This window comes from Bos javanicus, chromosome 13, assembly GCF_032452875.1.
Source record: "Bos javanicus breed banteng chromosome 13, ARS-OSU_banteng_1.0, whole genome shotgun sequence".
NCBI classification, from domain to species: domain Eukaryota; kingdom Metazoa; phylum Chordata; class Mammalia; order Artiodactyla; family Bovidae; genus Bos; species Bos javanicus.
Window position 1 is genome coordinate 79,422,218 of NC_083880.1, and position 27,560 is coordinate 79,449,777.

At 50.2% G+C, this 27,560-nt stretch overlaps 1 protein-coding gene across 2 annotated transcripts in view; it reads right to left on the minus strand.

Annotated features, from left to right (window-relative positions):
* The window catches only part of ATP9A (ATPase phospholipid transporting 9A (putative)), a 127,052-nt gene that overhangs the window by 59,269 nt on the left and 40,223 nt on the right, over window positions 1-27,560 (minus strand). For both annotated transcript variants that reach the window (XM_061437975.1, XM_061437976.1), the window contains exons 5-13: window positions 18,332-18,390; window positions 17,003-17,054; window positions 14,691-14,785; window positions 13,339-13,419; window positions 12,301-12,376; window positions 6,976-7,052; window positions 2,466-2,626; window positions 2,088-2,230; window positions 1,018-1,130 (exon numbers count right to left, since the gene is read on the minus strand). In XM_061437975.1, the coding sequence (XP_061293959.1) occupies window positions 1,018-1,130; window positions 2,088-2,230; window positions 2,466-2,626; window positions 6,976-7,052; window positions 12,301-12,376; window positions 13,339-13,419; window positions 14,691-14,785; window positions 17,003-17,054; window positions 18,332-18,390 (857 nt within the window). The remainder of the gene's footprint in view (window positions 1-1,017; window positions 1,131-2,087; window positions 2,231-2,465; window positions 2,627-6,975; window positions 7,053-12,300; window positions 12,377-13,338; window positions 13,420-14,690; window positions 14,786-17,002; window positions 17,055-18,331; window positions 18,391-27,560) is intronic.

The window sequence follows — 27,560 nt, forward strand, 5'->3', positions numbered from 1 at the left end:
AATTACCAAGGGAACTGCTTGTTTATCATCTTTCTTTAACACACAGAAGCGCATGTGAATGAGCCAGAATCTCTAGGGGATCAGGCCCAAGCCAATGTCTTTTGTTTTGCTTTTATTCTATTTGTTTTTTAAAACATCACTAGGAATTCTGATGAACAGACAAGGTGGCAATCCACCGGTCTAACATTTTAGGACTCTTAGGACACTTACAAGTAATATCTTTCTCTGAAAAAAAAAAAAAAGACTGGTTTTGAAAAATCTTGTAGCAGGGGAGAAAACCAGAAGCAGATAAGTTGATAGTCATTTCTGATCATTTCTTCCACGAGATTGCTGAGTTGAAAAGAGATGAGGAACTAAAGCTCATCAGTTACACCGTGATTATGTCACAGGCAGTCCAGTAACTACTGATTGCTCTTGCTCATAACTGGGGAAAAGTAAACATGTCTATAAGCTTGAAGGAGAACCATCACACTCTCAGAGCTTTTTCTGCTGCTGCTGCTAAGTCGCTTCCGTCGTGTCTGACTCCTAGCGAACCCAGAGACGGCAGCCCACCAGGCTCCCCCGTCCCTGGGATTCTCCAGGCAAGAACACTGGAGTGGGTGCCACCGCCTTCTCCGTTTCTGATACTAGTTATTGGCAAATAATTTTCTTCCATGTTTCCCCTACCATCCATTAGTTGTAGTTCAGTAGATTAACCCTTGGGATGAGGAAGACGGGAAAAACCTCAACTGCAGGTTTATTCAAAATATGAAGAGCCAGTGATTGCCACGGGCTTGGAAGGAAAGGTGGGTGGGGGGGAAGTGAGGAGTGACTGCTCGTGGGTATGGCAGTTCTCTTTCGGGTGATGAAGATAAAAACAGATTGTGGCGAGGGTTATACAACTCTGAGTATTCAAAACAACCCACTGAGTTGTACACATTTAATGGGTGAATCATATGGCATTATGAATCCTTCCCAATAGAGATGCTAGTAAATATTTTTAAAAATCACTTTGGGTATCAAAACAGAAGGCTTTACCTGGGTGTAAATACTAAAAATGTGGCTTTGAACTTCATCCATTGAGTCGAGGCCATAGGCTACAGTGCCAAGATGGAGCCGTTTGAAAACCATCTCATTCTGGGTAAGAGTTCCTGAAACACAAAGCAAGGAGTAACTGTGCCTGCATCCTGAAGCTCTTACTATTATTAACAGTAACGAGAGTTGTTTGTTTTTGTTTTGAGAGTTTACTCTATGTCACACACTGGTTTCAGCACTGCTTCTGCTGGAGTAGACATCTGTGATATTCTGTCAGCCTGGAATCCAAGAATTTCTTCTAAAAACAGAATCTTAGAGGTCCAGGGGAAATGATCATCCTTGGTTCGTGGGATGGTCTAGAGAGAATGCCAATCAGAGTGCCTGACTCATTCCATTGGCCAAGAGGGCGGGGCATGACATACACGAGGCCAATCAGATTCAATCTTGAAGGAATCAAAACCTTGACCAGACAGACGCACAGACAACAGATGAGTGCTGTCAAGTCAAGAGACCATCCTGATACTGACACAGCTAGAACTTGCCTGGTTCTTCTTCCTGAAATCTAGCTTTGCTCTGCCTTCCCAGATCTTTGCAACAGATCCCCTTTTATCCCATGTTCACTAGATGGCAGAGATGAAGGTTGAACCCAGGTCTCCCCACTTGCTCTCAACCACTACAACCACCTCGTAACTTGACAGGTGCTAGACTGTAAAGAGGCATTTTAAGATGTGGTTTCAGGGTCAGGACTTGAAGCCAGTCTGTCTGAGTTCAAAGTCTACTTCGGCCACGACATGCTTCTGACAAGTCATGCAACCAAGTCACTTAATAACTCCAAGCTCACAATATCAGGGGAGGATTAAGTGACCAGATACAGACACCCAGAACAGTGCTTTTCCACATGATCAGCACTCAGTAGGGCTTTGCTGCTATCATCATCATGCCCACCAAGGAGTCTATCTTCATCCAAAGATGAAGAGGATAAAAGAACTGCAACACTCATCTCTAATACCTCCAGAAAGATAGTCCAAGCATCTTCTTTGACTTTGAATCCTGCAAGGGCCCCGGACACTCACCCGTCTTGTCTGTGAGTAGGTAGGAAATCCTCCCCAGCTGCTCAGGAATCGTGCTAGAGCGAACCACAGTCCCGGGGATTTTCGAGTCCCGGCGAATGACCCAGCTGTACACGATCTTGCCCATGTCCAGGTTCACACGCAGGCTGGGCAGAAAACCAGAGCACACGGGTTAACAGGACACACACAAAAAGCTGCTTGTATCTCAACGCCGATTCCAACACACACACCGCAGGTGCCGTAACATCAGCACAAATGACACCCCACCTGTTCCAGGTCACCCCTTACAAGGGACCACCTCCTTCTCAAAACCACAAAAGCACAACCTTCAGAGAGACAGAGACGCACAAACGCTGCGGCACCGGCTCGCTCTCAGCGCACCTGATGGGAATGATGTTGGAGAACAACAGAAGGAAGCGGATGATCTGCAGGTACCAGCGCCCGGCGAAGTGCTGGAGGGCGACCATGACCAGGGCCACCACCACCAGGGCTGCGAAGAGGATCTTCGTCAGGCAGTTCACCTCCAGGTCAAACAGGCCAATCTGCGGGCGGCACAGATGGAAACTCGCTGTGAGCCGCTGCGGCCCACAGCCCGCCCGCCCGGGCGGCACAGATGGAAACTCGCCGTGAGCCGCTGCGGCCCACAGCCCGCCCGGAGGGCTGGGCCTCCCCCTGGACACTTGCACCCTGGGTGAGACAGCAGGCTCTGTGGATCCCCACAACTTTGGGTGAGAATACTGGGCTCCACGGAGTAACCGACATCCCAGGGACCTCAATGAATCTCATTTTGATTTTTTCTTAATGATTTAAAGATTTAGCATGGAAACATATAAGTGGGTCACTGCTGCCTTCAGTGGTGCTGTGCTCTGCATGGCCTCCACCGTGCTCCCAGCAACCCGTGAAGTGACCCAGCTCTACACCACGCACTGGTTTTGTATTGCATGGAGAGTCAGGGCACACATGACCCGTGGCATCTGATTTTTAGGTGATGCATTCCTGAACATTACTATTTAATGACTATATTTATCTTAATACATGATTTTAAAAAATGGAACCAGCCCGTGAAACTCATCACTTTGCAGAAACATGGCCCTAGATAAGGCTAAAACCTCAAGTAAGTGGCATTTATAGTTGTAATATAGTTGGAATACAAAATAAAGCAGAGCAAAGGCTAACAGAGTTTTAACAAGAGAATGCACTGGTCACAGCAAACACCCTTTTCCAACAACACAAGAGACGACTCTACCCATGGACATCACCAAATGGTCAATACCGAAATCAGATTGCTTATATTGTTTGCAGCCAAAGATGGAGAAGCTCTATACAGTCATCAAAAATAAGACCAGGAGCTGACTGGCTCAGATCATGAACTCCTTATTGCAAAACTCTGACTTCCATTGAAGAAAGTAGGGAAAACCACTAGACCATTCAGGTATGACCTAAATCAAATCTCTTACCATTATATAATGGAAGTGACAAAGAGATTCAAGGGATTAGATCTGATAGAGTGCCTGAAGAACTATGGATGGAGGTTAGTGACACTGTACAGGAGGCACTGATCAAGAGCATTGCCAAGAAAAAGAAATGCAAAAAGGCAAAATGGTTGTCTGAGGAGGCCTTACAAATAGCTGAGAAAAGAAGAGAAGTGAAAGGCAAAGGAGAAAAGGAAAGATACACCCAGAGTTCCAAAGAATAGCAAGAAGAGATAAGAAAGCCTTCCTCAGCTGTCAATGCAAAGAAATAGAGGAAAACAACAGAATGGAAAAGACTAGAGATCTCTTCAAGAAAATTAGAGATACCAAAGGAACATTTCATGCAAAGATGGGCACAATAAATATTGGACAGAAATGGTATGGACCTAATAGAAGCAGAAGATATTAAGAAGAGGTGGCAAGAATACACAGAAGAACTATACAAAAAATATCTTCATGACCCAGATAACCACAATGGTGTGATCACTCATCTAGAGCCACACATCCTGGAATGTGAAGTCAAATGGGTCTTAGGAAGCATCACTACAAACAAAGCTAGTGGAGGTGATGGAATTCCAGTTGAGCTATTTCAAATCTTAAAAGATGATGCTGTTAAAGTGCTGCACTCAACATGCCAGCAAATATGGAAAACTCAGCAGTGGCCACAGAACTGGAAAAGGTCAGTTTTCATTCCAATCCCAAAGAAAGGCAATGCCAAAGAATGTTCAAACTACCACACAATTGCACTCATCTCACACACCAGCAAAGTAATGCTCAAAATTCCCCAATCCAGGCTTCAACAGTACATGAACCATGAACTTCTAGATGTTTAAGCTGGATTTAGAAAGGGCAGAGAAACCAGAGATCAAATTGCCAACATTTATTGGATCATAGAAAAAGAAAGAGAGTTCCAGAAAGACAGCTACTTCTGCTTTACTAACCATGCCAAAGCCTTTGACTGTGTGGATCACAATAAACTGTGGAAAATTGTTCAAGAGACAGGAATACCAGACCACCTCACCTGCCTCCTGAGAAATCTGTGTGCAGGTCAAGAAGCAACAGTTAGAACTGGTCATGCAACAGCAGACTGGTCCCAAATTGGGAAAGGAGTACATCAAGGCTGTATATTGTCACCCTGCTTATTTAACTTCTATGCAGAGTACAGCATGAAAAACGCTGGACCGGATGAAGCACAAGCTGGAATCAAGACTGTTGGGAGAAATATCAATAACCTCAGATACGCAGATGACATCACCCTTACGGCAGAAGCAAAGAGAAGCTAAAGAGCCTCTTGATTAAAGTGAAAGAGGACAGTGAAAACACTAGCTAAAAACTCAACATTCAAAAAACTAAGATCGTGGCATCTGGTCCCATCACTTCATGGCAAATAGATGGGGAAACAATGGAAACAGTGAGAGCCTTTATTTTGGGGGGCTCCAAAATCACTGTAAATGGTGACTGCAACCATGAAATTAAAAGACACTTACTCCTTAGAAGAAAAGTTATGACCAACCTAGACAGCATATTATAAAAGCAGAGACATTACTTTGCCAACAAGTCTGCCTAGTCAAAGCTATGGTTTTTCTAATAGTCATGTATAGATCTGAGAGTTGGATTAGAAAGAAAGCTGAACACCAAAGAATTAATGCTTTTGAACTGTGGTGTTGGAGAAGACTCTTGAGAGTCCCTTGGACTGCAAGGAAATCAAACCAGTCCATCCTAAAGGAAATCAGTACTGAACAGTCTTTAGAAGAACTGTTTCTGAAGCTGAAGCTCCAATACTTTGATCACCTGATGCGAAGAACTGATTCATTTGAAAAGACCCTGATGCTGGGAAAGATTGAAGGCAGGAGGAGAAGGGGACGACAGTGGATGAGATGGTTGGATGGCATCACCAACTCGATGGAAATGAGTTTGAGTAAACTCCAGGAGTTGGTGATGGACAGGGAAGCCTGGCTTGCTGCAGTCCATGGGGTCGCAAAGAGGCGGACACGACTGAGCAACTGAACTGAAATGATAGTTGTAATGATGGTGGTCATGGGGATTGTAACGGTGAGGTGAAATGACTAATATTTTTTCACGGTACTGACAAAGGAAATCATTCTGCAATATTCTGACTCTAAGAAACTGGAGGAGGGGTGGGGCTGGGTGGGCGGGTCCTGCTGTGTTCAAGCAGTAACAGGGCCATTAGGTCAACTTCCAGAGCTGACCCTGCAGGCTGTGCCAGAGCCAGCAGCTCGGTGTGGGTTTGAATCCAGGTCTATGCAGCTTTGCCAGAGCACGGTGCTTCTCCAGGCCATTTCTCCTCTTGAGAAGAGGCTGCAGACGTGTGCTGACAGGCTGGTGTAAGGATTAAAAGTGATGTGGGTAGAGGGTGCCCAACTACACGTGGCAGACAGTAAGGACTCAGCTGTGGTTGTTTAGCTGCTAAATCATGTCTGAATCTTTGTGACCCCATGGACTGCAGCCCTCCAGGCTCCTCTGTCCATGGGATTTCCCAGGCAAGAACACTAGAGTAGGTTGCCATTCCCTTCTCCAGGGGATCTTCCTGACCCAGGGACTGAATCTGAGTCTCCGGCACTGGCAGGCAGATTTCTTTACTACTGCACCACCTGGGGAGCCCCTCAAGACTCAATACTTCATTTTAAAACTTTTAAAATGTTATGTATTCATACACAGGCAGCCCTTGTTTAACTGCAGAGAGCTTTGCAGATACCATGTTTTTTTTACAAACTGAAGGTGTGTGTGCCAGATAAGAGTTAGTATTTTCTAGCAATAAAATATTTTAAAATTAAAGTGTGTACATTTCTTGAGACAATGCTTTTCCTGCACACTTTAACAGACTACAGAATAGTGTAAACATAACTTATATGCACTGGGAAACCAAAATACTCATGTGACTTGCTTTGTAGTGATACGCACTTGACGTGATGGTCTGGAACCCAACCACAATATCTTCAAACACGTATTTGAATATGTGTTTATGTATTGTGTGTGTAAATATATATATGGGCTTCCCAGGTCACGGCAGGGGTAAAGAATCTGCCTGGCAGTGCGGGAGACTAAGAGACACGAGTTCAATCTCTGAATCGGGAAGATCCCCTGGAGGAGGGCATGGCAACCCACTCCAGCATTCTTGCCTACAGAATCCCATGGACAGAGGGGCCTAGTGGGCCACAGTCCATGGGGTTGCAAAGAGTCAGACACAACTGAAGTGACTTAGCACAGCATACACACACACACACACACACTTATGCACAAACATGTACACAAAAAGACAGTAAGTTTATACGAATGAAGTCACACTTTTAGGGGTTCCTGTTTTTGAGTCTTGCTTCTCACCCCACCAACAACAATCATCGAACCACATCAGTCAGAAAGTTCTGGCAAGAAAACACATCCCACAACCGTGTACAGACCTTACTGCGAGGATTCGAGGTATTCATGACACTCCGGAGTTCTCTCCCCGTGTAAAGAACAACACCCACGACAGTACCTAAGACGAAGGAAACACAACCCAGAGAAATGTAAGTGCAGACAGGCAGGCTTTCAGAGGGTCTGACGCGCCCAAGAACACCTCTTCTCAGTCCAGCGTCTGCAGTGCGAGAAAAGTCCCCGAGTTTACACCAGGGCCAACTGATGTCTGTGTCCACACAGACGGCAGGAAAGCTCCCAGCCACGTGTGGCCATTCACACTTCAATTCAGTGAAAAAGACAGTGAAATACAGCCCCCACTTTCATTAGCCTCATTTCAGGCTCAACAGCCACAGAAGGGCAGCAGGCCATCCAGCTCGGTGAAGGCGCAGGGCATCCCCACTACTGCTGAACGTGCCCCGGAAGGGCTTCCCTGCGGGCCCAGTGGAGGAGACCCGCCCGGCAACGCAGGGGCAGCAGCTCGACCCCAGGCCTGGGGAGATCCACACGCCGCGGGGCAGCTAAGCCCGTGCCTCACCTCCTGAGCCCGCGCCCTAGAGCCTGCATGCCGTAACTGCTGAGCCGGGTATACAGAGCCCACGCGTGGGGCAGCTAAGCCCACACCCTAGAGTCTGCATGCCTAAACTGCTGAGCTGGGTATACAGAGCCCACGCGCAGGGCAGCTAAGCCCGTGCCCCACCTCCTAAGCCCACACCCTAGAGCCTGCGTGCCTTAACTGCTGAGCCAGGTACACAGAGCCCACACACAGCAACAAGGGGAGCCGCGGCAACAGGAAACCCACTCTCTGCAACTAGAGAGAGCCCAACTACAGCAATGAAGGTCCAGTGCAGCCAAAAATAAATATAAATTAAATTTTTTTTAAAAGGCGCAAAAAAAATAAAAAATAAAAAATTTAAAAAAACAAAAACAAACAAACAAATAAAAAGGCACACCACTGGGCATTGCTGGCCTGTGGGCCTGGCTGCCTCGGAGAACAGAAGAGGTCGGGGGGAGGTGCGGGCCTGTCCTTCATGCCACTGGCCTCACAGGCTTCCAGAGGTGCCTGCAAATTCACAAACTACCCTGGAAACCTATGAACACGCCCCTCTTATCAGAGCATGTTCTTCCCACGGACTGTGATTCCGCTCAGAGTTGGTGTGCAACCAGAACCTTTGGCAGACGTCTGTCTGGATGGCAGCTCTTTCCTGAGAACTCCCCTACCCCTTCCTTCCACCCTTCCATCATCATTTGTTTTTAAAAAAGACATCAATTGTTATACACAATTTCTAAAAGAAACCCAAAAAGCCAATTAACATGAGAAAAGACGCTTACCCTACTCAAAAACCAAAAAAATGGGAAATTCTTATTCCCATCCTCATAACAGCAATTCAGATGCGTGAGAACATAGCGTGAGCCCAGAGGTGGGGAAATGGGCTGGCACACGCTGCTGGCTGGGGCATCCGCTAGAGCAGCCTATCTGGGGGGAAAACGGGCAACAGCCATCAAAACTGCACCTCTGTCTCCCCTTTTCAGGATGTGCCAGGGAAATGCTCCCCACAGCAGGGCAGGTGGAGAGTCAAGAAGGGCAGCAGCACCCCGGTCAGCACGGGGCTGGCGGCACCCTGATGAAACCAGGAGAGAGACAGACAGGAGGGGCTGGGGAGGGGGCCGGCGTGCGCCGGTGACCAGGGACGCAGGCTCGGAGTGAGGGGGCCGGCGTGCGCCGGTGACCGGGGACGTGGGCTCAGAGTGGAGGACATCTAAGCTGAAACCCGAAACACGAGAGGGGCAGCCCCGCCAAGTACTCAGGGAAGATCCCGGGAATACAAACAGCCTGGGCTCCGCGGGATAAAGGAAATCCCTAAGTTTCTCTCCTCTGGCCCCTCAGCTCTTGGCACAGCACCAGCAGAGGGACGCACCCAAACCGCCAAGAGATTCAAACAGAGTCGCTAAAGGAGCAAACCCCAGATGGAGTGCTGGGGCCATGTCTTTCAGACAGAGACCCCAGGGGAGACACCAAGGGCCCCGAGTCGATACAGTCTCCTGCACAATGTGGTTCCCTTCCAGGGAGGCGCTCAGCAGACGGAGAGCTGTAGAGTGCCTGCCTGCTCCCAGGAAGATGGCAAGCCCCAGCGAGTGCAAGCCAACCCCCCGCAGACGGTCGGACAGGGGGAGCTGAGCTCAGGGTGTGCAGGGGTGGCCGTGCACCCACGGCTCTCACCCCAGAGCAGACATGGGTGGGTCCCAATCCCCAGCGTCCAGGGTTCTAGAGAGTCCTAATAACAGGGGCCCCCGAGGGCAGCATCCCCATCTAGTACTGGCCAATCCTGGTGCCTTCAAAGGCTGCTGGAGACGCCCTCTCCCCTACACCCCTCTGTGCCCAGGACCGAAACGGTCTCCAGGAGATGCAGACCCCAGCCTCAGTCACCCCGCAAGAGCACGCCAGCAGTCCACAGAGCCGCGCTGGTCTGCCCAGTGCTCAAAAGCTCTGTCTCTTCAGCTTCTGGCTGTACTGGGTCTTCACTGCCGCAGGTGGGCTTTCTCAAGCTGCAGTGAGTGGAGTGGGGGTGCGGGGGCTGCTCACGAGTTGCGGTGCAGGGGCCTAGTTGTCCCACAGGACATGGAACCTTCTCAGACCAGGAATTGAACCCATGTCCCCTGCACTGGCAGGCGGATTCTTAACCGCTGGACCACCAGGGAAGTCCCTAAAGGTTTTGAAGTAGTTGCCAACTTTTAAATACAGAAGCTTGCATGTTAAAATATATATACAAATAAAGATTTGTGGTTTCTTCTGGAAAACTGGCAGATCTGAGGCCACTGGGTCTTCAGTCCTCACCGCATCTCCGGCAGGTGCTGAGCTCAGCCAACCCGCTTGGCTCCCACTTTCCACTCATCACGGTCCCCACTCAGCCCTGAAGACCCCTGACCTGCGCCCCTCCGCTCCCCCAGACCCCGACCCCACTTCTGAGGCTACATCCCCGGCGGCTCCCCTCACACAGCCCTCCCTCGGCCGCCTGCCCGCTGTGGTGTCCACTCCATCCTGCCTGCCAGGGTCTCCAGCCAGCCGGGCTGCTGGGGTCAGGTATTTCCCCCAGCCCCTCAGACCCTCCACCACAGTGCTGCTGCTGGCGACCTCTGACCCCGTCCGAGAAGAGAGAGAGGGTGAGCCCCAGAGAGGGAGGATTCGACAGGTTTACAGCAACCAGACGCTGGTCTGACACGAGTCTGTGATTCCAGGACAAGCCCCGAGGAACAGGGTACAGACCAGTAGGCATTATCAGACCCGCATGGTGTGACCCGCACGCTGGTCACAGTTCAGCCCCAGCAGGGGCACCGACTGACGTGCTGCACACTGGGGGTGGGGGCAGGGGCTCAAGAAACGTCCCTTTCCATGGAGAGCCTGAGAAGCACTGGGATCTGCGACGCCCAGGTTCCGCTTCTGCCGAGCCCCCACCAGCCTCTCCCGTCTATCATCACCCCAGTGACACCGCAGCCTAGCAGCCCGGTTACCACGGCAACTGCATCCTCCTACAGACTGATGCCAGCCAGTGCAGCTGGACCCTTAGCATTGCCTGGGAAGCTTTTTTATTCTTTAAATTTCCAACTGATAACAGTGGACTGATCAAGACACAGGAACTAGATTCTGAAGGGAACACAGAAGTGAAATCTCAAATACTTAAGATTACTCTCGAGGGTTGCTTCTGGAGTTGAAAACAGAAGGAGAAAATGGCTTGCATTTAACTTTGTGTTTATATTCGAACCAGAGTGTGGTCAGACATCTACGCGGGGAGAAGCGGAGGCCGGCTAAAGAAATGGTAGCCGCCCAGCTCCTCAAACCCACTGCAAAGCAGACGCCCACTGCGGGGCGTGGCGAGTAACAGTTCTGGATTGGGGGTCACGGCTCTCTCTCGTCCCACCTCACCAAACACAAAGAATTCACACAAGTGGGGAAAGAATGCGTGTTTTAACTTCACGGTGCCTTTCTGAGGAGCTATGTGAAACCTTTTTTCCATCTTCCAGGTCTCAGTGTGCCTTCCCGTCTCCTCCTCCAAGGAGACGATCTCCCCAAGGCTGTGTGGCCTTAGGCAAGTCGCTCGACCTCTCTGAGACTCAACTCCTTATTCCGTTAAGTGTCCTCATTTAGCGTTGTGAGATCAAAACAAGAGAATGGAGGATACAACACTCTGTACACACAGTGCCCGGCAGATACGCCTTCTTATTCTAATCTCTGAGACTGAGGCTGAGAAGCTGAGCTCGTCTCTGCCCACGTGCAGAGTGTGTGGGCAGCAGCCTGTGCAGAGGCTGTGCGGGTCCCTCTCCTTTCAGAGAGCATCCTGACTGAGCGCCTTCTGTACCGAAGAGCTGCAGGGCAGCAGTGAGCAGAGGGAAGCGGGCTGGGAGGGGAGGTGGGGCGCGGCACAGACTTCTCCCATAGTAAAGACAGGAAGTTGCCAAAAGTGGAATTACATGTTAATAATTACATATTGGGTTGGCCAAAAAGTTTGTTTGGGTTCTTCATAAGATGTTATGGAAAAACCCCAAACAAACTTTTGGCCAAGCCAATGACATATATAATATAGTGATAACAGGGGAACAGAGTTCTGCTTCTGGGCAAAACGCCTGGGCTCGAGTCCCAGCTTTGCCTTTTACATGCTGTGTGACCTTGGGCAAGTTGCTTAACCTCACCGGCCCTCAGTTCCCTATCTGCAGCATGGGGACGATGCCAGCACCTGCGTGCGGGGTACTGCTGGGGGGGTGAGTGAACCACGTGACCCACAGCAGGTGCCAACAGACTGGCGGCCCCACCGCCATCACTCCAGCTGCCCCAGGAGTGCGCAGCCCCTGGAGCCCTTCTGCTCAGCTGCACCCCAGGGTCCCAACCTTTCCTTCCTGCGCCTCAACACGTCATCCCACAAACTGTGTTCTGGAGTCCAGAGGACCAGACAATTTCTACGTCACCTGGGAGTCTCCGACACCAGGGCACCATCAGGACCAGCTGGGAAGCCCTCATGGACACAAGAGCCCGGACATCCAGGCTGACCCACTTTCTGGTACAGATTAGGACGTCAATCTCACGTGGCAATTAGGGGCTATTCCCAGGGCGGACGCTGTGGCCGAGTCCACAGGCCAGGGCAGCCTCCCCTCTAGACGCCTCCAAGCACCAGGGGCAATTAGATGGCCGTTTCATTCCCCGGGGGTGCAGCAGCCAGTGGAAAACGCCATTTGACCGACAGCTCATTTTCCCAACTGACAGATGATTATTCTCATTATACCGGAGGATCTGCTTTCCTCTTCAAATTGCTAACACATTCCTCCATAACGGCACGTACCTGACGCGGTGACTGTGCCGGCCCACAGCGCGTTCTCTATGCTCAGGCTCTCGCTGATCGGGGGGTCGCTGTCCTCCTGCAAAAGAGCAGATGGACATAAGCTGGCCCACCCAAGTCTGCACGGAGCCTGCTGCTGTCTCCAGCCTGCTCTTTGCAAGAAAGGAAGAGAGGATGACCCCCGCATTTGGAAGCCAACAGCCCAGCCAGGAGAGAAGGACCAAACTCATAAACCCTTATTCTTGGCGTTTCAGTCCCATGGAAATGCTTGAAAACAGTAGTTCATGATTTAAGAAACGCAAGCTTCCAGCACTGGAGGAACATTTCACAAGGTGGGAATGATAACGTACAGGGAAATCCATCAGAAACAGCCCTTTGCTGGCCTACCTGAGGGCTTCTAGAACAAGAGCAGGAACAATTCAATACAGGTTCCATAAACCTATCATCTCAGACGCATAAAATAATTCAAAGCCAAATTTAATTTCTATTCCGAAAGGTTGGGATATGGTTTAAAAGTTATAACCATGGTGGACAGGACTTGGAGGATACTCATTGGAAAAGACCCTGATGCTGGGAAAGACTGAAGGCCGGAGAAGGAGGGGACGACAGAGATGAGATGGTTGGATGGCATCACCAACTCAATGGACATGAGTTTGAGTAAATGATGGTGATGAGTTGGTGATGGACAGGGAGGCCTGGTGTGCTGCAACCCATGGGGTCACAAAGAGTCAGAGATGACTTAGCGACTGAACAACAGCAAATGGCTTCATGTGAAAAAGACATAAAGAATAACATTAATTACAAGAACACTTGGCTCTAAGTAGTCAGGCGACGACAGCTGTTGGGAGGCTGGAAAAACTCCCAGCTGTGTCGCCTTTACTGAGAATCATGTCAGTTTTCAAGGTGGAGTGTTCTGATGGGGACGTCACCCCCACATGACACAAAGCTACGCCCCAACAAAGCCCTGCTGGCAGTGGGCAGCGGGCCCTCACCCCGGTCATGCCCCCAGGCAGGACCCTGTGCCCCTCGAGGCTCACTCACTCGGGTGAAGGTGCCCACGAAGTTGTGAATGTCGATGTTCGGCTCCTCTGCATACACATACGAGCGGATCTGAAGAAGGTCCTGTCCCACGGGGGTGACGTTTTGGAAACAAAGTCAGTGCACGATTAAAAGGGATTTCGGAAGGCATCCACTGTTTTTCAAAAGCAACTGTACTTTCCAAACAGGCCTCACAACCACGGGGCAGGTGGAGAAGAAGGAAACCTTCCCGCAAGTTAGTCCGGGAATCTCTACCTGCAAGATCCCCAAACACCCTGAAGCCCTAAAGGGGAGAGTCTGTGTTTACCCGGCTTTTCTAGAACTAACTGATGGTGCACATCCCTCCCGCTCTGCGACACTCTCGTTTACAAGAGTCATTCAAACCCACCGAAACCCTCGCTCATTCAACAAAGGGCCACAGGGCGCTGACTCTGTGCAAAGCCTCGGAAAGGGCAGAGAGGTGAACAAGTGTGCAAGAACACCTCACACCCATCAGGGTGGCTACTATCAAAACAATAGGAAAGAGGACTAAGTTTCCTGGCGGTCCAGTGGCTAGGAAGCCACCTGCCAATGCAGGGGACACGGGCTCAACCCCTGGGCCGGGACACCCCACACGCCTCACTTGGGGCAACTAAGTGGACCCACCACAACTACCAGGCCTGTCCTCTAGAGCCTGGGCGCCCCAAGAACAGAAGACACCCCGATGAGAAGCCGTGCCCCACGACCAGCCCCCGCTCGCCACAACTGCAGGAAGCCTGCACAGCAACCAAGACGCGGCCCAGACAGAAGCAAATAAATCAACGAGGTTTCAAAAGCAAACGAAACCCCAGGGACTTGTGCACACAAGGCAGGAGCGGGTCTGCTTGCTCCTGGAGGAGAAGGGCGAGGGCCGGGGTCGGAAGGCAGAGCTGGAGCCGGCGGGCACGGGGACAGAGCGAGAGGGAAATCCATCACAAACAGTCCTTTCGCTGGCCTGTCTGAGGGCTTCTAGGGCAGGGTAGGGCCTCCGCAGAGAGACAAGAGTCGCAGGACCGAGTCCCGGCGGCCGCGACGCCCTCGGAGAGCATGCACGGAGGAGCGGGCACCTGTGTCGCCTTTTAATTTCATCCCAGGTGCTCCGTCAAGGTTTCTTAAGGGCTGGAGCTGCCCGCCAGAGACCATCAACCCCATCGGCCAGATCGGGGTTCACAAGGCCGCGTGGCCCGCAACCAGCGAGCGCCTGAGGCACCAGGAGGATCTGGGGCCCCTGCAGCCCCGCCTCACAGCGGGCGGCCCCCCGTGTGGCCCCCGAGGTGGGCATCAGAGTCCCACCCAGACACGGCCGTCGGAGGGCTTCTGCAGGGAAAGCTACTCACGGCGGCGGTGGGCAGCCTCTGCGTGCAGGCCACGGGCAGCCGAAGCTTCCAGTCTGTCTCCCCGTCCAGCTGATCCGTCCGCAGGAAGCAGGACCCTGTGGAGGGAAGAGGGGGCGCCCTCTGTACACCTGCGGGTCAGGACCACACGCCCACCCCGACCCAGACCACGGGGGCGCTGACAGCTCCTGCTCTGGTCCGTGTCAGGAGAGCCAACCAATGGCCAAGAGGCAAGAAGTAATACCCAACTTCCGCTTTCGCCATCAGCTCTGGGTTTAAATCCCCGCTCCTCCACTCACAGTAGGAGCCGGGGCTGGGCTCCTGGCCGTGCTAAGCCTCAGCCTGTCGTGTCTGTAAACTGGGGAGAAACGCAGACCTCACAAGCTGGCTGCAGAGGATTCCATGGGAGTGATGGTACCCCCAGACAGCGGCTGGCACAGGCTCACCAGCACTCGCCTCTACGAGGTGCAGGCGTTGCAAGCACCTTCTCAGGAACCGAACCTCCTGGGTTCAAGGCTCCACGGCTCACAGGCTGCGCAACTTGAGGAAGCTGCTTCCTGTGAGCCTCAGTCTCCTCGCGTGCACAGACGAGGGTGTCAGAGCGCCGACTCCCAGCTTGAGGACTAGAGAGCTGCTTCACGCAAACTGCTCCGACCTGGGAAGGACCACGGAGCCCTCGGCCGTGACTCCCCCGCACATGTGACGGGTGCCAGGTTCAGCCTGACGTGTGCACGTCTGAGCAGGCAGCTCCGTGGTTCAGCCTGACGTGTGCACGTCTGAGCAGGCAGCTCCGTGGTTCAGCCTGACGTGTGCACGTCTGAGCAGGCAGCTCCGTGGTTCAGCCTGACATGTGCAGGTCTGAGCAGGCAGCTCCACGTTTCATCAGAGGAGCCACCGAATATCCCGACACTGAAGGTAAGACTTCTGAGAACTTTCAGGAAGACCCCTTCCAGTCCATCTTTGTTTTGTTTTTGGAAAAAAGAGAAGACTTCTGAGACCCTAATCCATTTTCACTGACAAGGAAACAAGGCCCAACCCGAGGACAAAGCTGTACTGTTTAAAGGACTGTTTTAACGGGAGCGCATTCCACGCACCCTGGATGATTTAACGTATCATTCATTAGTATACTCTGGCCACCTGAGGCAAAGAGCCAACTCGTTGGAAAATACCCTGAGGCTGGAAAAGACCCAGGGCAGGAGGAGAAGGGGGCGAGAACCAACATGAGATGGCTGGATGCACAGGAGTCTGAGCAAAGCCCAGGAGACAGTGGGCAGGGAAGCCTGGCGTGCCGCCATCCATGGAGTCACAGCGTCAGACGCAGCTGAGCGACTCAACAACAACAAATTAAATATGAACCTCATCCTCACTTTTATTAAATTCGTCACAGAATGAGGTTGCAGCAAGCTCCAAAGAATACAAACGTGGATTTTTCTGAGGTTCAAAGATCTCTGCTTCTGCCCGCTAGGCAAGAGAAAAATGGCCTTGTTTCCTGAGAACAGCTTAAAGAACAAAAATAAAAAGGAGATTTGAGTCAAATGATGAGGCAGGCAGGCAGGCAGGCAGCAGAGGGGGCAGCCACCCCGGGGAATACAGCCGGGCCTCCAACCCTGCTGTGGATGCGGACGGCTGAGTGACCAGCATCATTTCACGTGAGGGATGTGAGGATCCGTGGATTCGGTACCCACGGTTGGCGGGGGGAGGGGGGCAGGTCCTGGAACCAAACCCCCAGGACACGGGAAGACAGTGGTAACTGTGACACGTCGGGTCTTGAAGGAGACTGGAGAGGGTCACTAAGGCAAACAGGCTGTAAACAAAGAATAAACGGACGGGCGGGGCGACCGTGGCCCCACCGCTCGTGAGCCGAGGTTTGGGGGAAGGCCACCCCGCTCTCCCCGGCCCGGCTTCTCTCTGCCCCACCTCGCGACACACCTCCCAGTATCTTCTCAGAAGAGTCTGTTGCTGTTGGCTTTTGTGTGTTAGACACACTTCCTCATCCCACCAACTCCAGAGGTTGAGCTGAACGCAGCCCAGCGCGGGGCGGGGGATGCCCAGCCACCGCATGTGACCCCCCAGCGGCAACTCAGCAGAGGTCCCACTGTTGCTGTCGTGATCAGAAGCTGCTGACCGGCACGCACCAAGCCCCCCGCCCCACCCTCCCTGCTTTTTAAAGACTGCTCTATGAAAAGAAACATTTTTGGTCTGCCTCCATGGCTCCAAAATGATCATCCGCTTCTGTTACATTTTCAAATGATTATTTTGCCAAATCACCACTGAAAGGTTAATGGCTGTTTCCAAAATTGATCCCAGATGCTTACCGTTTTTTTCTGATGTCCTCAGGAAGATCATGTCGGCAGGGACCCGCTGGTTCTGTGTTATGAACAGAGAGACTGTTACCGTGAGTGCCCCTGTGTGGGGATTCGCACCCCCCTACCCCCTGCCCACTCGGTGGGGAGTGGAGGGGGCAACCAAAACCCACAGCCTCTTTTAAGTGTCTGCCTTTGTCGGAGACAGAGCTGGGGATTTATCCTGTTTTTGAATCTGAAAAATCTTGGGCTGCTGCTGTTACACTGCTAATCCCCTATTGAAATCTTATCTCGAAAAGACAGCTTCCCATTTTCTGGCGAACCCAACCATTACCTCCTGCAACTGCAGCCTGCAGACCCTGGGCAGGGGGGCCCAAAGCCTGCTCCCTGAGCTGGCCCTCATCCAGGCTGTCTGCCGAAACTACAGACAGACGTAGGCTAGCCTCATCTTTCTGCTTCGACCAGTTTTTCGGCTTGATGTTTGGCTTTGGGTGGGATTTACATAAGGAAGTCAAGTAGGAAGAAGCGAAAAAAAGCCACGCTCAAAAAAAAAAGAGGGTCGCCAGCAGCAGCCCACGTGTAATTGTGAACAGGAAAGTGTGCCACAGAGAAAGAGGTCTGCGAGGGCCTTCGCAGCTGCCACTCAGGAGAGCTTTGCTTTACCTCAAATCAACTGTGAGTTCTTAGATTTAATCCTTTTAAAAGAGCAGAGTTCACTTCCTACAGAAAGAAGCTGAGATGCAGTCCTTTCCTAATCAAGTATGATTCCAAGACTCTCCGGGGCCACCCCGCATCCAGCACCTCCCAGCGTACACAGTACCGGGAGATACGAGCCTTGGCTGGAGTAACATAACAACAGTGCTCTTTTTAAAAGTGCGTTTGTGGCCTTCTTACAGTTCTGTTTCACTTAACCCCTATTCCCCATAAAATGACAGAAAAGCACAACATTCAAGTCAAAAATACACAACCTGAAATTGTTCAACAGGCAAATGACAAATATTTTTATGTGCTGATACGGGCAGCGGGCCTCTAGGAAAAAACTTTATGATGAGTTAAAAACAAAAAGACTCCCAAACAAAGAATACATCAAACAGGAAAGCAGAGCTTATACTCTTCGTGTTTGCAAGCGGGATTTCGGGCCAAGCAGCACAGAAACCTTGAAACAGTATTTTGTGTGTGTGCTTCATGTTTCTCCCAGGCAAAGGTGCTGGGTAGAGCCCAGAAAGCTTATGGCCACAGATCCAGGAATCGCAGGGCAGGATTCGTGAAGTGAGCGTGACCACGCCCCGCGCACGCGCACCCAGGCAGCAGCCGTCACAAGCCGCGAGACACCGCTCTCACCTTCTCGACGATGATAAGGTCTCCCACCTGGATGCTGGAGCTCTTCACCTTTACCGTCCCTGCAAGGAAACATGCCCACGATATATCACGTCTGAATTCATTTCAACTCCTTGTATCTCTACAGAGCGTCCGCCAGCCTGCACACCCTGAAGGATGTGCCCCCCACACCCAGCAGCTACAGCATCTCCTGCCTCTCTGAAAAAAGGTTCATCTGCTGCAGAGACCAATTCAAAACCTGATCCCCACTTCTGAGAGCCCTGGAAGGACTCACAGGCCTCAAGTCAGATCTTCTGTCCTCATGGCACTTTAGAGGCTCTTCTGAATCAGCACTATAAAAGATTCATTTAGCCACATCCACACACAGAAATGGGGAAGAAAATCCAAAGGCAGATCCACGGTCAAAAGACCAACACTGAATTCTCAGCACCACCAAAAAGAAAGCAGCTAACCCAAAATGACTTTTTAAAATTTGCAACTGCTATGCAGTATGGTTCATACGGGCTTCCCTGGTGGCTCAGACACTAAAGAATCCGCCTGCGATGCAGGAGACCCTGCTTCCATCCCTGGGTCAGGAAGATCCCTTAGAGAAGGAAATGACCCCCTCCAGTATTCTTGGCTGGAGAATCCCATGGACAGAGGAGCCTGGTGGGCTACAGTCCACGGTCCCAAAGAGTCGGACACAGCTGAGGGATGAACACGACATGCTTTGTATGTGGGGGAGGAGAAGGCCGCCCGCTCCAGTGTTCTTGCCTGGGAAATCTCACAGACTGAGGAACCTGGCGGGCTACAGTCCAGTGTCACAGAGAGTCAGACATGACTTAGCGACTCAACAACAGCAAATGGCTTACATGATTATAATCAGACCACACAACTCTGGCTGCATGCTTATCTGGATAAATAATAACATTAAACATGGATTCCATGCTAAGCGCTATATACACATTGACATCCTAATGGCTTAACTTCCTCCTCTCAATGGCCATCAGAAAAGATATAATCTCTAGCTTTCAGACAAGGGAAGTGGGCTCAGAGAGGCCCCATCTGCTCCCAGTCTCACAGGTCAGCACAAAGAGGCGCACCCCACCTGACTTCAGAGGAAGGAAGAAAAAACAAGAAATTCAATTCAACTCAAAAAACATTTACTAAAGTGCCATGGTCTAGGAATTCAAAGAAGACAGTCCCTCATCCTAAAAGAGCCCACAGTCCCGTGCAGGAGTCAACAGAGGCGTCCTGGGGAGTGCAGGGCAGTACACGGTTTAGGTTCTGCAGCCAATAAACAACTCAAGTCTCCCAACAGCTGTTCCCCCCAAAGGCCAATAGTCTTTTGTACGTTTATGCTGGACAACGTAAAGACCACTCCTGGCTCCCGGGCCAAGGTGGTGGGCTGAATTTGGTCTGCCAGCTGCAGTCTGCAAACCCATGAGCTGTGAGAGAGACAGCAGGACAGATGCTGTGAGTACAAAACAGTGTGTGGAAGGACAGGAGACAGGTGGGTGCAGAAAGGAAGCCGGAAGGACGGACACCGCCCCCTCTGAAGGAGGACGGAGAATGGTGGCTGGCACCCCGAAGGCACGTGACGACTCACCCCACGTTCAAGCCCCTTCAGTGGAACACCTGCTGGAGGCCAGGGGATCCAAGGGTGGGCTCCGTGGACCTGCACCCGTGGAGCAGAGGCGGCAAGAGACACATAATAAGTGAACGGAGTGGGGCTTGGGGAGGTGTCAGCAAGCACTTTACAGAAAAGATGAGGTCAGACCTGACCAGATGATTCTGGCTACCAGCATCGGGAAAAAGGCATGAGACGACAAAGAGAGCAGCACACGTATGCATGTGGCCGCAAGCTGGAACTCCTTCAGCAAGACCAGAAGCATCGCGTGGAGCACAGAGATGAAGGTCTGTGGGCGGCCAGGTGGCCCAGCACGCTGTGAACAAGCCTGCGGAGGATGTGGGTCTTTACCCTCGTGATGGACGGGATCCCCACACGAGGGAGCACCACCACCAAAATCTTCATGCTCCTGGCACCTCCTGTTAGCCCCATTTAGTAAGTCCAGGGGTCCTGAATCTGCTGTCCCCCACTGTGGGCTCCTTCATCTGACATACACCCAACATTCACCCACCAGGAACTTGTGCACGCAGCTCAGATTATTTTATCTGACACTTTTCACATCATTTAATGCCACAGGTCTTTCCAGTAATTCATCACTGCTGAGATGCTTCAAAGCATTCCGAAGACTTCAACTGAAACAATTCTTTCTGAGTTCCACGGGGTTTGATCTTTAACTAATGTCTGTCCTTAATTAAACTTTGTCATGGTAACAGTGAGGAGACCTGGTGCTAAAAGGGGAGCTCTCAAACACGAATGACGTCTAGACACGATACAGAGGGCTCTCAAGATGGCTAGCCGGTCCCAGCTGGACCCTCCCTCCCCTGGAAAGGGAGACTCCCACAGAGCCTCGCTTCCATAAACCAGAACTCAAGCCGACAGCCTGAGCGGGGGCACCCTTGGAACCTACTGGCCTAAAGCATCGGTGACGGTGAGGCTGCGGTCTTTGCAGAGAGAACCTGTGCTAATCCTAAGAGTCAGCTCATTAGAAATGCATGAATGAACAGGGGGTGCGAAGCAGAGAATTCTCTTCCTGCCTGAACAATGCTTCTGGCCCCACCAGGAGGGCAACAGGGAAAAACCGCACAGCAGACACACTGCTGTTTCTGAGCAGCTTATCAAGGATCTTCCTGGAGGGAAGATGGTAAATTCAGCGCGTCCCCCTGCCCCCACCCCCCGGTGCCCGTAAGCTTTTCCTTCGCCTGAGTCCACCCCAACTTTCCCAAACATAAATTTACACACTGTCCTTGGTGTTCTCATTGGAATTTATGCTGGTGGCCTGACCCAAACCATCCCTGAGCCTGTGTTCTAATCTTCAAGACCTACTCACACGTTTTCTCCGAACGGCCAACCCTAAGAAGAACACTGTTATAATTCTTATTAAACAATAACTGCATCTGGATGTGCCTGGATATGTGAGCAAGACAGAGGACAAAATCAGGGGGATTATCCTAAAGAGGTTAATCTAGGGACAGAAGAGATTTAGCCTTTTCTTTGGCATATGTACTTTCTAAATGCTTCACGATGATTTTTCTTTTTTTAAGAGTTAACATGAGGGGCTCTTCCAATAAGAAAAAATATATAATAAATTAAATTAGCTCCAACCTCTAAGTGACCAGGCCCAGACTTTCCCCTTCCATGGCAGGGTTCTGATTTACGGTCAGTTAATTTGAACTCTGCCTCTCTGTCCATCTGCTCTGCCTCAACAAAAACCCCTTTAATCCACTGCGCTTGCAGAGCAGTTTCTGACCAACCCCAGCAGGCCGATCCCTCCGACAAACCCTCCCACTGTACCGGGCTCCATGTCGGGAGGAGGGCAGGGGGTAGGGGCACCCCCGCCCCGAGGTCCCTGGGGAGTCTCAGTCACAGCCCCTCATTAGCATGTTAGTATTCGGGGGGAGGAGCCTCAGCTTTCAGCTTCCACACAGGGGGACCCTCAGTCTCACCCGCTCCACTGAGCCAACACACAGGCCGGACTGTAAGTCTGCACATCTCGGGTCACGCTGCCATTCTGGGGTGATGAAAACTGCGCGGTTCATGAGCATTAAAAGGGCAGCTAGCGGGAGCTGCCGCATAGCACAGGGAGCTGGGCTGGGTGCTCTGTGATGGCCTAGAGCGGTGGGACGGTGGGCAAGGGGAGGAGGGGGTCCGAGAGGGAGGGGACATGTGTACACTCACAGCTGGTTCACGCCGCTGTACCTCAGAAACCAATACAACACTGGGGAGCCAATATCCTCCAAATTAAAAAAACAAGAATGTCTGGCTCACATCTGTGTGCAGAACACACATGTACCTGCTCGTTCTGACGAGAGAAGGCAAAACCAGAAGAACGAAAGGAGGGAAAGCGGCCGGAAGAAAAGAGAAGGGGAAGCAGAGATCCATGCTTCGGTTCCATCACTGGGGGTTTTGCTGCCCACATCCAACATCTGAATGACACGCCATCTCTAAGAAGGCCTTGAGTGGTAAAGAAACCACCGCTGCGGCAGGACAGAAACAGGACCAGAGTCACTGGTGAAGACCCAGGCACGCAGTGGCTGGGATTAACTCCCCAAAAGAGAAGAATCTCAGAACTGTGGAAAGGGTCCAAAGCACATGATGTCTAACCATGCCTGAGCCACTGTTCTGAGTGTTCCACCAGCGTTCCTGCAAAAAAGGAAGAGCAGAAACCTTCACGCTCTCGCAGAGCTCCCCATCTTCCTGACAAAGGAAAACAAGGCCTGAGAAATGGCATAGTGACAGTGATGATGACCTAGACCTCAAGAGAGACGAGAGCCTGAGGCTTCCCCGGTGGCTCGGTGGTGAAGAGTCCGCCTGCCAATGCAGGGGACATGGGTTCGATCCCTGGTCCGGGAAGATCCCCCAAGGCCTGGAGCAACTAAGCCCATGCACGACGACGACTAAGCCTGTGCTCTAGAGCCGGGAACCACAATTCCTGAGCCCATGGGCTGCAACTACAGAAGCCCACACGCCCTAGGGCTGGTGCTCTGCAACGAGAAGCCTCTGCAATGCGACCTGCGCACCGCAGTGAGGAGGAGCCCCCGCGCACCGCAACTAGAGCACACCCTAGTGCAGCAACAAAGACCCAGCACAGCCAAAAATAAATAAATTGTTCTGAGAGAGAGAGAGAGAGAGGCACTCTCCCTACAGTCCCTTATTGGACTGCAAGAAAATTCTCTCTTAACACTCCACTGGGAGTCAGCAGACCTACTTCCCAAGGGGTCCGATTTTCTGTTCCTTTTTTTTTTTTTTCCATCTACTCCAGAGACTCCTAAAGCTTCTAGAGACAGAGCCCAGCCCTGTGTATTCATGTGACCTGTGTATTCACATTGATCCCATTACCCTTGGGCGAATGGTCTACTCTTTTCATACCATAATTCTTAATAACTTTTAAACAAGGGACCCTAGATTCTCATTCTGCACCACAAATTACACAGCTGGTCCTGCACAGGAGTGAAAACGTGCACTCACACCTTTACAAACAGAGGAGAAGATCTGGTCTAGGGACTGAAGACACAGAACTCCCCACCTTGCCCCCCAGACCTCCCTTCTCTTTCAGACCCTGTCACACTCAACCTCCAACCTCTTGGCTCTGGGATTTTCACCATCTTTGCAGAAACTCGACAGAAGTTGGGTAAGAGATTTTTCAAAGGTTAAGTGGCAGATTGCCTGCCGGCCACATCCTAAATCATGAAATGCCTTCTATAAAATAAATGCACCCCGTTCAGCTTCGGCCACTTCACCCAAGCCGTCTCTTGAGTCGGAGTTTATAATGGGGAACGAACTTCCAATTACTAGATCTGTTTATTTCTGCAGCGATGGACCCCCAAGCCTTTCATAAGCAAACCTATTGAGCCCAAACCATGCTTTTCATGGATGAGAGCTTCAGAATAAGGGCAGTTTGTCTACACTGCAGAGAGAAACCAGATGTTTTCCATGAGTCGAAACAAGCAAATGACAATTCAGTCAAACTGCAGAACCGCCCGCAAAAAAAAAGTAAATTCCAGGGCTCTAGTGCGTGGGGGTCAATTTTCTGACCCCCGAACACCTCCAGCTATGCTTCTATTTTTCATTGTGAACGCAGGACATTAACTGCCTTTGTAGGTCTCTGCAGCAAGCTCCATGCACTAACCCTGGTTAATGTATAACTCTCTAACTCGCACTCTAATCTGACTGTGACAGTGATGAGTTGTAAATTCTATAGCATGTGTACATTTCCTGGGCTTGACACGAAAACGCCTCTGCAGACCCGGCAGAGTTCACAGGTTTAAAGTTGATATTTTCGTCTTCCAATCGGGTTGTCTTGCGTTGCCCAAAGCCGAAGAAAAGACTGTTATGTGAAAACAGGCAAACGGTGGAAGAGTATTATTATAAATTCCACGGGCCACTTCCTGGGGCTTTTGTTTAAGTTAGCGGGAACTTTAAAAAGAAAGGCTGGAGTTTAAATTTAACAAGTTTATACTCAACAGAGGCTTTTAAAATAAATATATAAATGGTCCTCCCCTGCTTCTGGTGCCCAATAATGACGGACTAGACCAACACCCCCGGCAGGGGGTAAATACCTGTTGGGAAAGATAACAGAGCAATTTGCATGGGAGATTTTTTTCCGGGGTTGCTTTTTTATTTTGGTTAAACAGTAGATCAGTTCACCAGTGGTTTGTAATAAAGTGAATTTTGAGAAGTTTGAAAGAATAAAAGGAACCTTATGAGTCTGAAATAACAAACTTCGTATCTGTCAGAAAATGTATGGGAAAGTGTTTGGCAAGACCTATTTTAAGTTAAGACTTGTAAAAGCTAATGCTCTGAATCTTGATGAGAGAAGCCTGGGCAATGCTTTGCTTACTGAGCTGTATTTGAGAGCCTCAGTAAAAACCTTTGCAGTAGTCTTGCAGCAGGAATATCCAATGACCATCACTGAGCAGATGCAAGCTATTTACGAATAAAATGGATAAGGTCCTAGTGTTTAGCACAGGAACTAGATTCAATGAGCTGTAATAAACCACAGTGCAAAAGAATATATATATGTATCACTGAATCACTGTGCTGTACACCAGAAATTAACATAACACTGTAAATCAACTATACTTCAGGAAAATCAGACTTTTAGGGAACTGCATTCAATGTCCTGTGAGAAGCCATAGCAGAAAGAACACAGAAGAAAGAAGCATCTGTATGTGTCTAACCGAGTCGCTCTGCTGTGCTGCAGAGGCTGGCACAACGCTGGAAATCACCTACACGCCAACTTCAAAAATAAAGTTTACAATGATTTTTAATAAAAAAGTTGTAAAAGACCATGACTGTAATTCTCTTCTCAAAAAAAGTATGAAGCCTTTTTTAGTGTCATCCCACGTCTGGACAGAGTTCATACTCTGAAAACGTAAATGGTGCCCGTGTTTAAGAATACAGAGTTTCCGTTTAGCTAATTAACTATTAGCTAAACAACAGCCACTCGTGACCCCATGCTCCCTGCCCTATCCAATCTCCTGACGAACTCCACTGCGATACAAGGTCCTAAAGGAAACACGTGTGTCTTTATACCTCAAATTTTAGGAAACACGTGTGTCTTTATACCTCAAATTTTAGTCGTATTCACTGCAGTCCTAAGCAATGCGGTAAAGTGGATTCTGAATTAAATCTTTAAAAATGCATCACTCTCAAATGGAAGTGAGATCCTTGAGGTTGCTCTGTACCTGGCAAAGGGTGCACAGAGCAGCAGGGAGGAACACTCTGGAAAGAACGGAAGGGTGAAGATACCAGTTCCGTTTTTTACACCACCTCTGTCCTAAAAAGCTGAAAAGACAGATTCCCTCCATTTTGCACAGACCTTTGACTTACGACTTACGGTTCACCCTGTGCCCAGATGTCCCCAGCAGGAAAGAAGCACCAGCAATTGTTTAATTGTGCTTCTGTTTGCACTTTCTTTCAAGGCTAATTATCCACTTGCTTCATTTAGCCCTTGATCACAAGTTAGGCTGGGAAAACATTCCTGGCATGAAGACCCCTGGAATTCATCTGGTGAAAATTTGAAACCAGTTACCCACACCCCACCTGTGATAAGCAAGGCAGGTTCCCCACTTCAGAAATAAAGTTTGGGTTTGGGGAAAGTCAAAGATAAAGAAAAATAATTCCTTTACCAATTATTATTTCTTGGCCCAAGCCAGATCTTTCAAGTAACAAAACAAAGTTTTGCTGAGCCTGCTATGACTTTAAGACCCTCTCTTCTTCGGCTTTGGTGTTTCCAGGGCCACTGAATGCTATTAATTTGGAAAGACAGCTCTACCATTAAAGTCATAAAACGCATAAAGGTCAGAGAACCTCTCTTAAGTCTCTGATCAGGTTTAAATGTGGATTTCAAGCAGGAGGAAAGGGGATGATTACTTATTTAAAAGCACCCTTCTTATATGGCTTTCAACAGTTTGCCTCAGAATGAGGAGGCTGGATCGACTTCTTTGGACTCAGAAATGTGTTTTGTCATATTGTATATTCAATATCCTGTAATAAATCCTGTAATGGGAAATAATCTGAAAAGGCTTCCCAGTTGGCTCAGAAGTAAAGAATCTGCCTGCAATGCAGGAGATGCAAGAGATGTGGGTTCAATCCCTGGGTTGGGAAGATCCCCTGGAGAAGGAAATCACTCCAGTATTCTTGCCTGGAAAATCCCACAGACAGAGGAATCTAGTGAGGAACCATGGGGGTCAAAGAGTTGGACACAATTTAGTGACTAAACCACCATCATATATATGTGTGGGGTTGGCCAAAAAGATCTCACAGGAAAATGCAAACAAACGTTTTGGCCAACTCAACATATAACTGACTCACTGGGCTGCACCCCAGAAACAGACACAGTGTAACACCACGCTGTGAATCAACCAAGACTTCCATTTTAAAAACGCGTTTTTAAACTATGTGCTCAAGCTGAACACTGTGACAATTATTAAGAGACTAAGGGAAAGTCTGAGCCTCAGCTCAGGGCCCAGCAGTGACCAGACTCACAGATGAAGGTGTTACATCAGGCTCACGCCACAGCTCTATCCTGTAACTGCCCCACCGTCTCAGACACGACGCTGTCCTTCTCTGAGCCTCGGACGTCCATCTGTAAAACCCACCTCCATGAGGCTGTTGTAAAAAGTACAGAGCAGACCTTACCCAGCGCCTGGCTGGTTTATAGTCGAAAACCTTTCTTTGTTTTTTCCTCTCCTGCTTCCCACTTTGGACAGCATTTTTCTAACAGTTCCAATGCCACCATCTCCCTGCTGCATGCCGTGATGACAGATTCCTGGATCACAAAATGAACTTGCCCGGAGTCTCAGGTCTTCACTGGCCTATATGGTCTTTTCTTCTATTTTCCCAGGAAGGAGCGGCTCAGGAAACAAGGCTGAATTGGGAAGAACAAGATGGAGCCAGAACATGGAATTCTGTCCCCCACGCTTCTAACCATCACTGTCTGTGACCTTTGGGGGACTCTTTTTCCTTTCTTCCAGCTGTGCCCGGTCTTTGTGGAGGCTTGCAAGCTTCTCCACTTGCTGAGCACGTGCTCTACAGCGCGCTGGCTCAGTAACTGGCACACACACTTAGCTGACCTGCAGCGTGTGGGAACTTAGTTCCCTGACCAGGGACTGAACCCTAGTC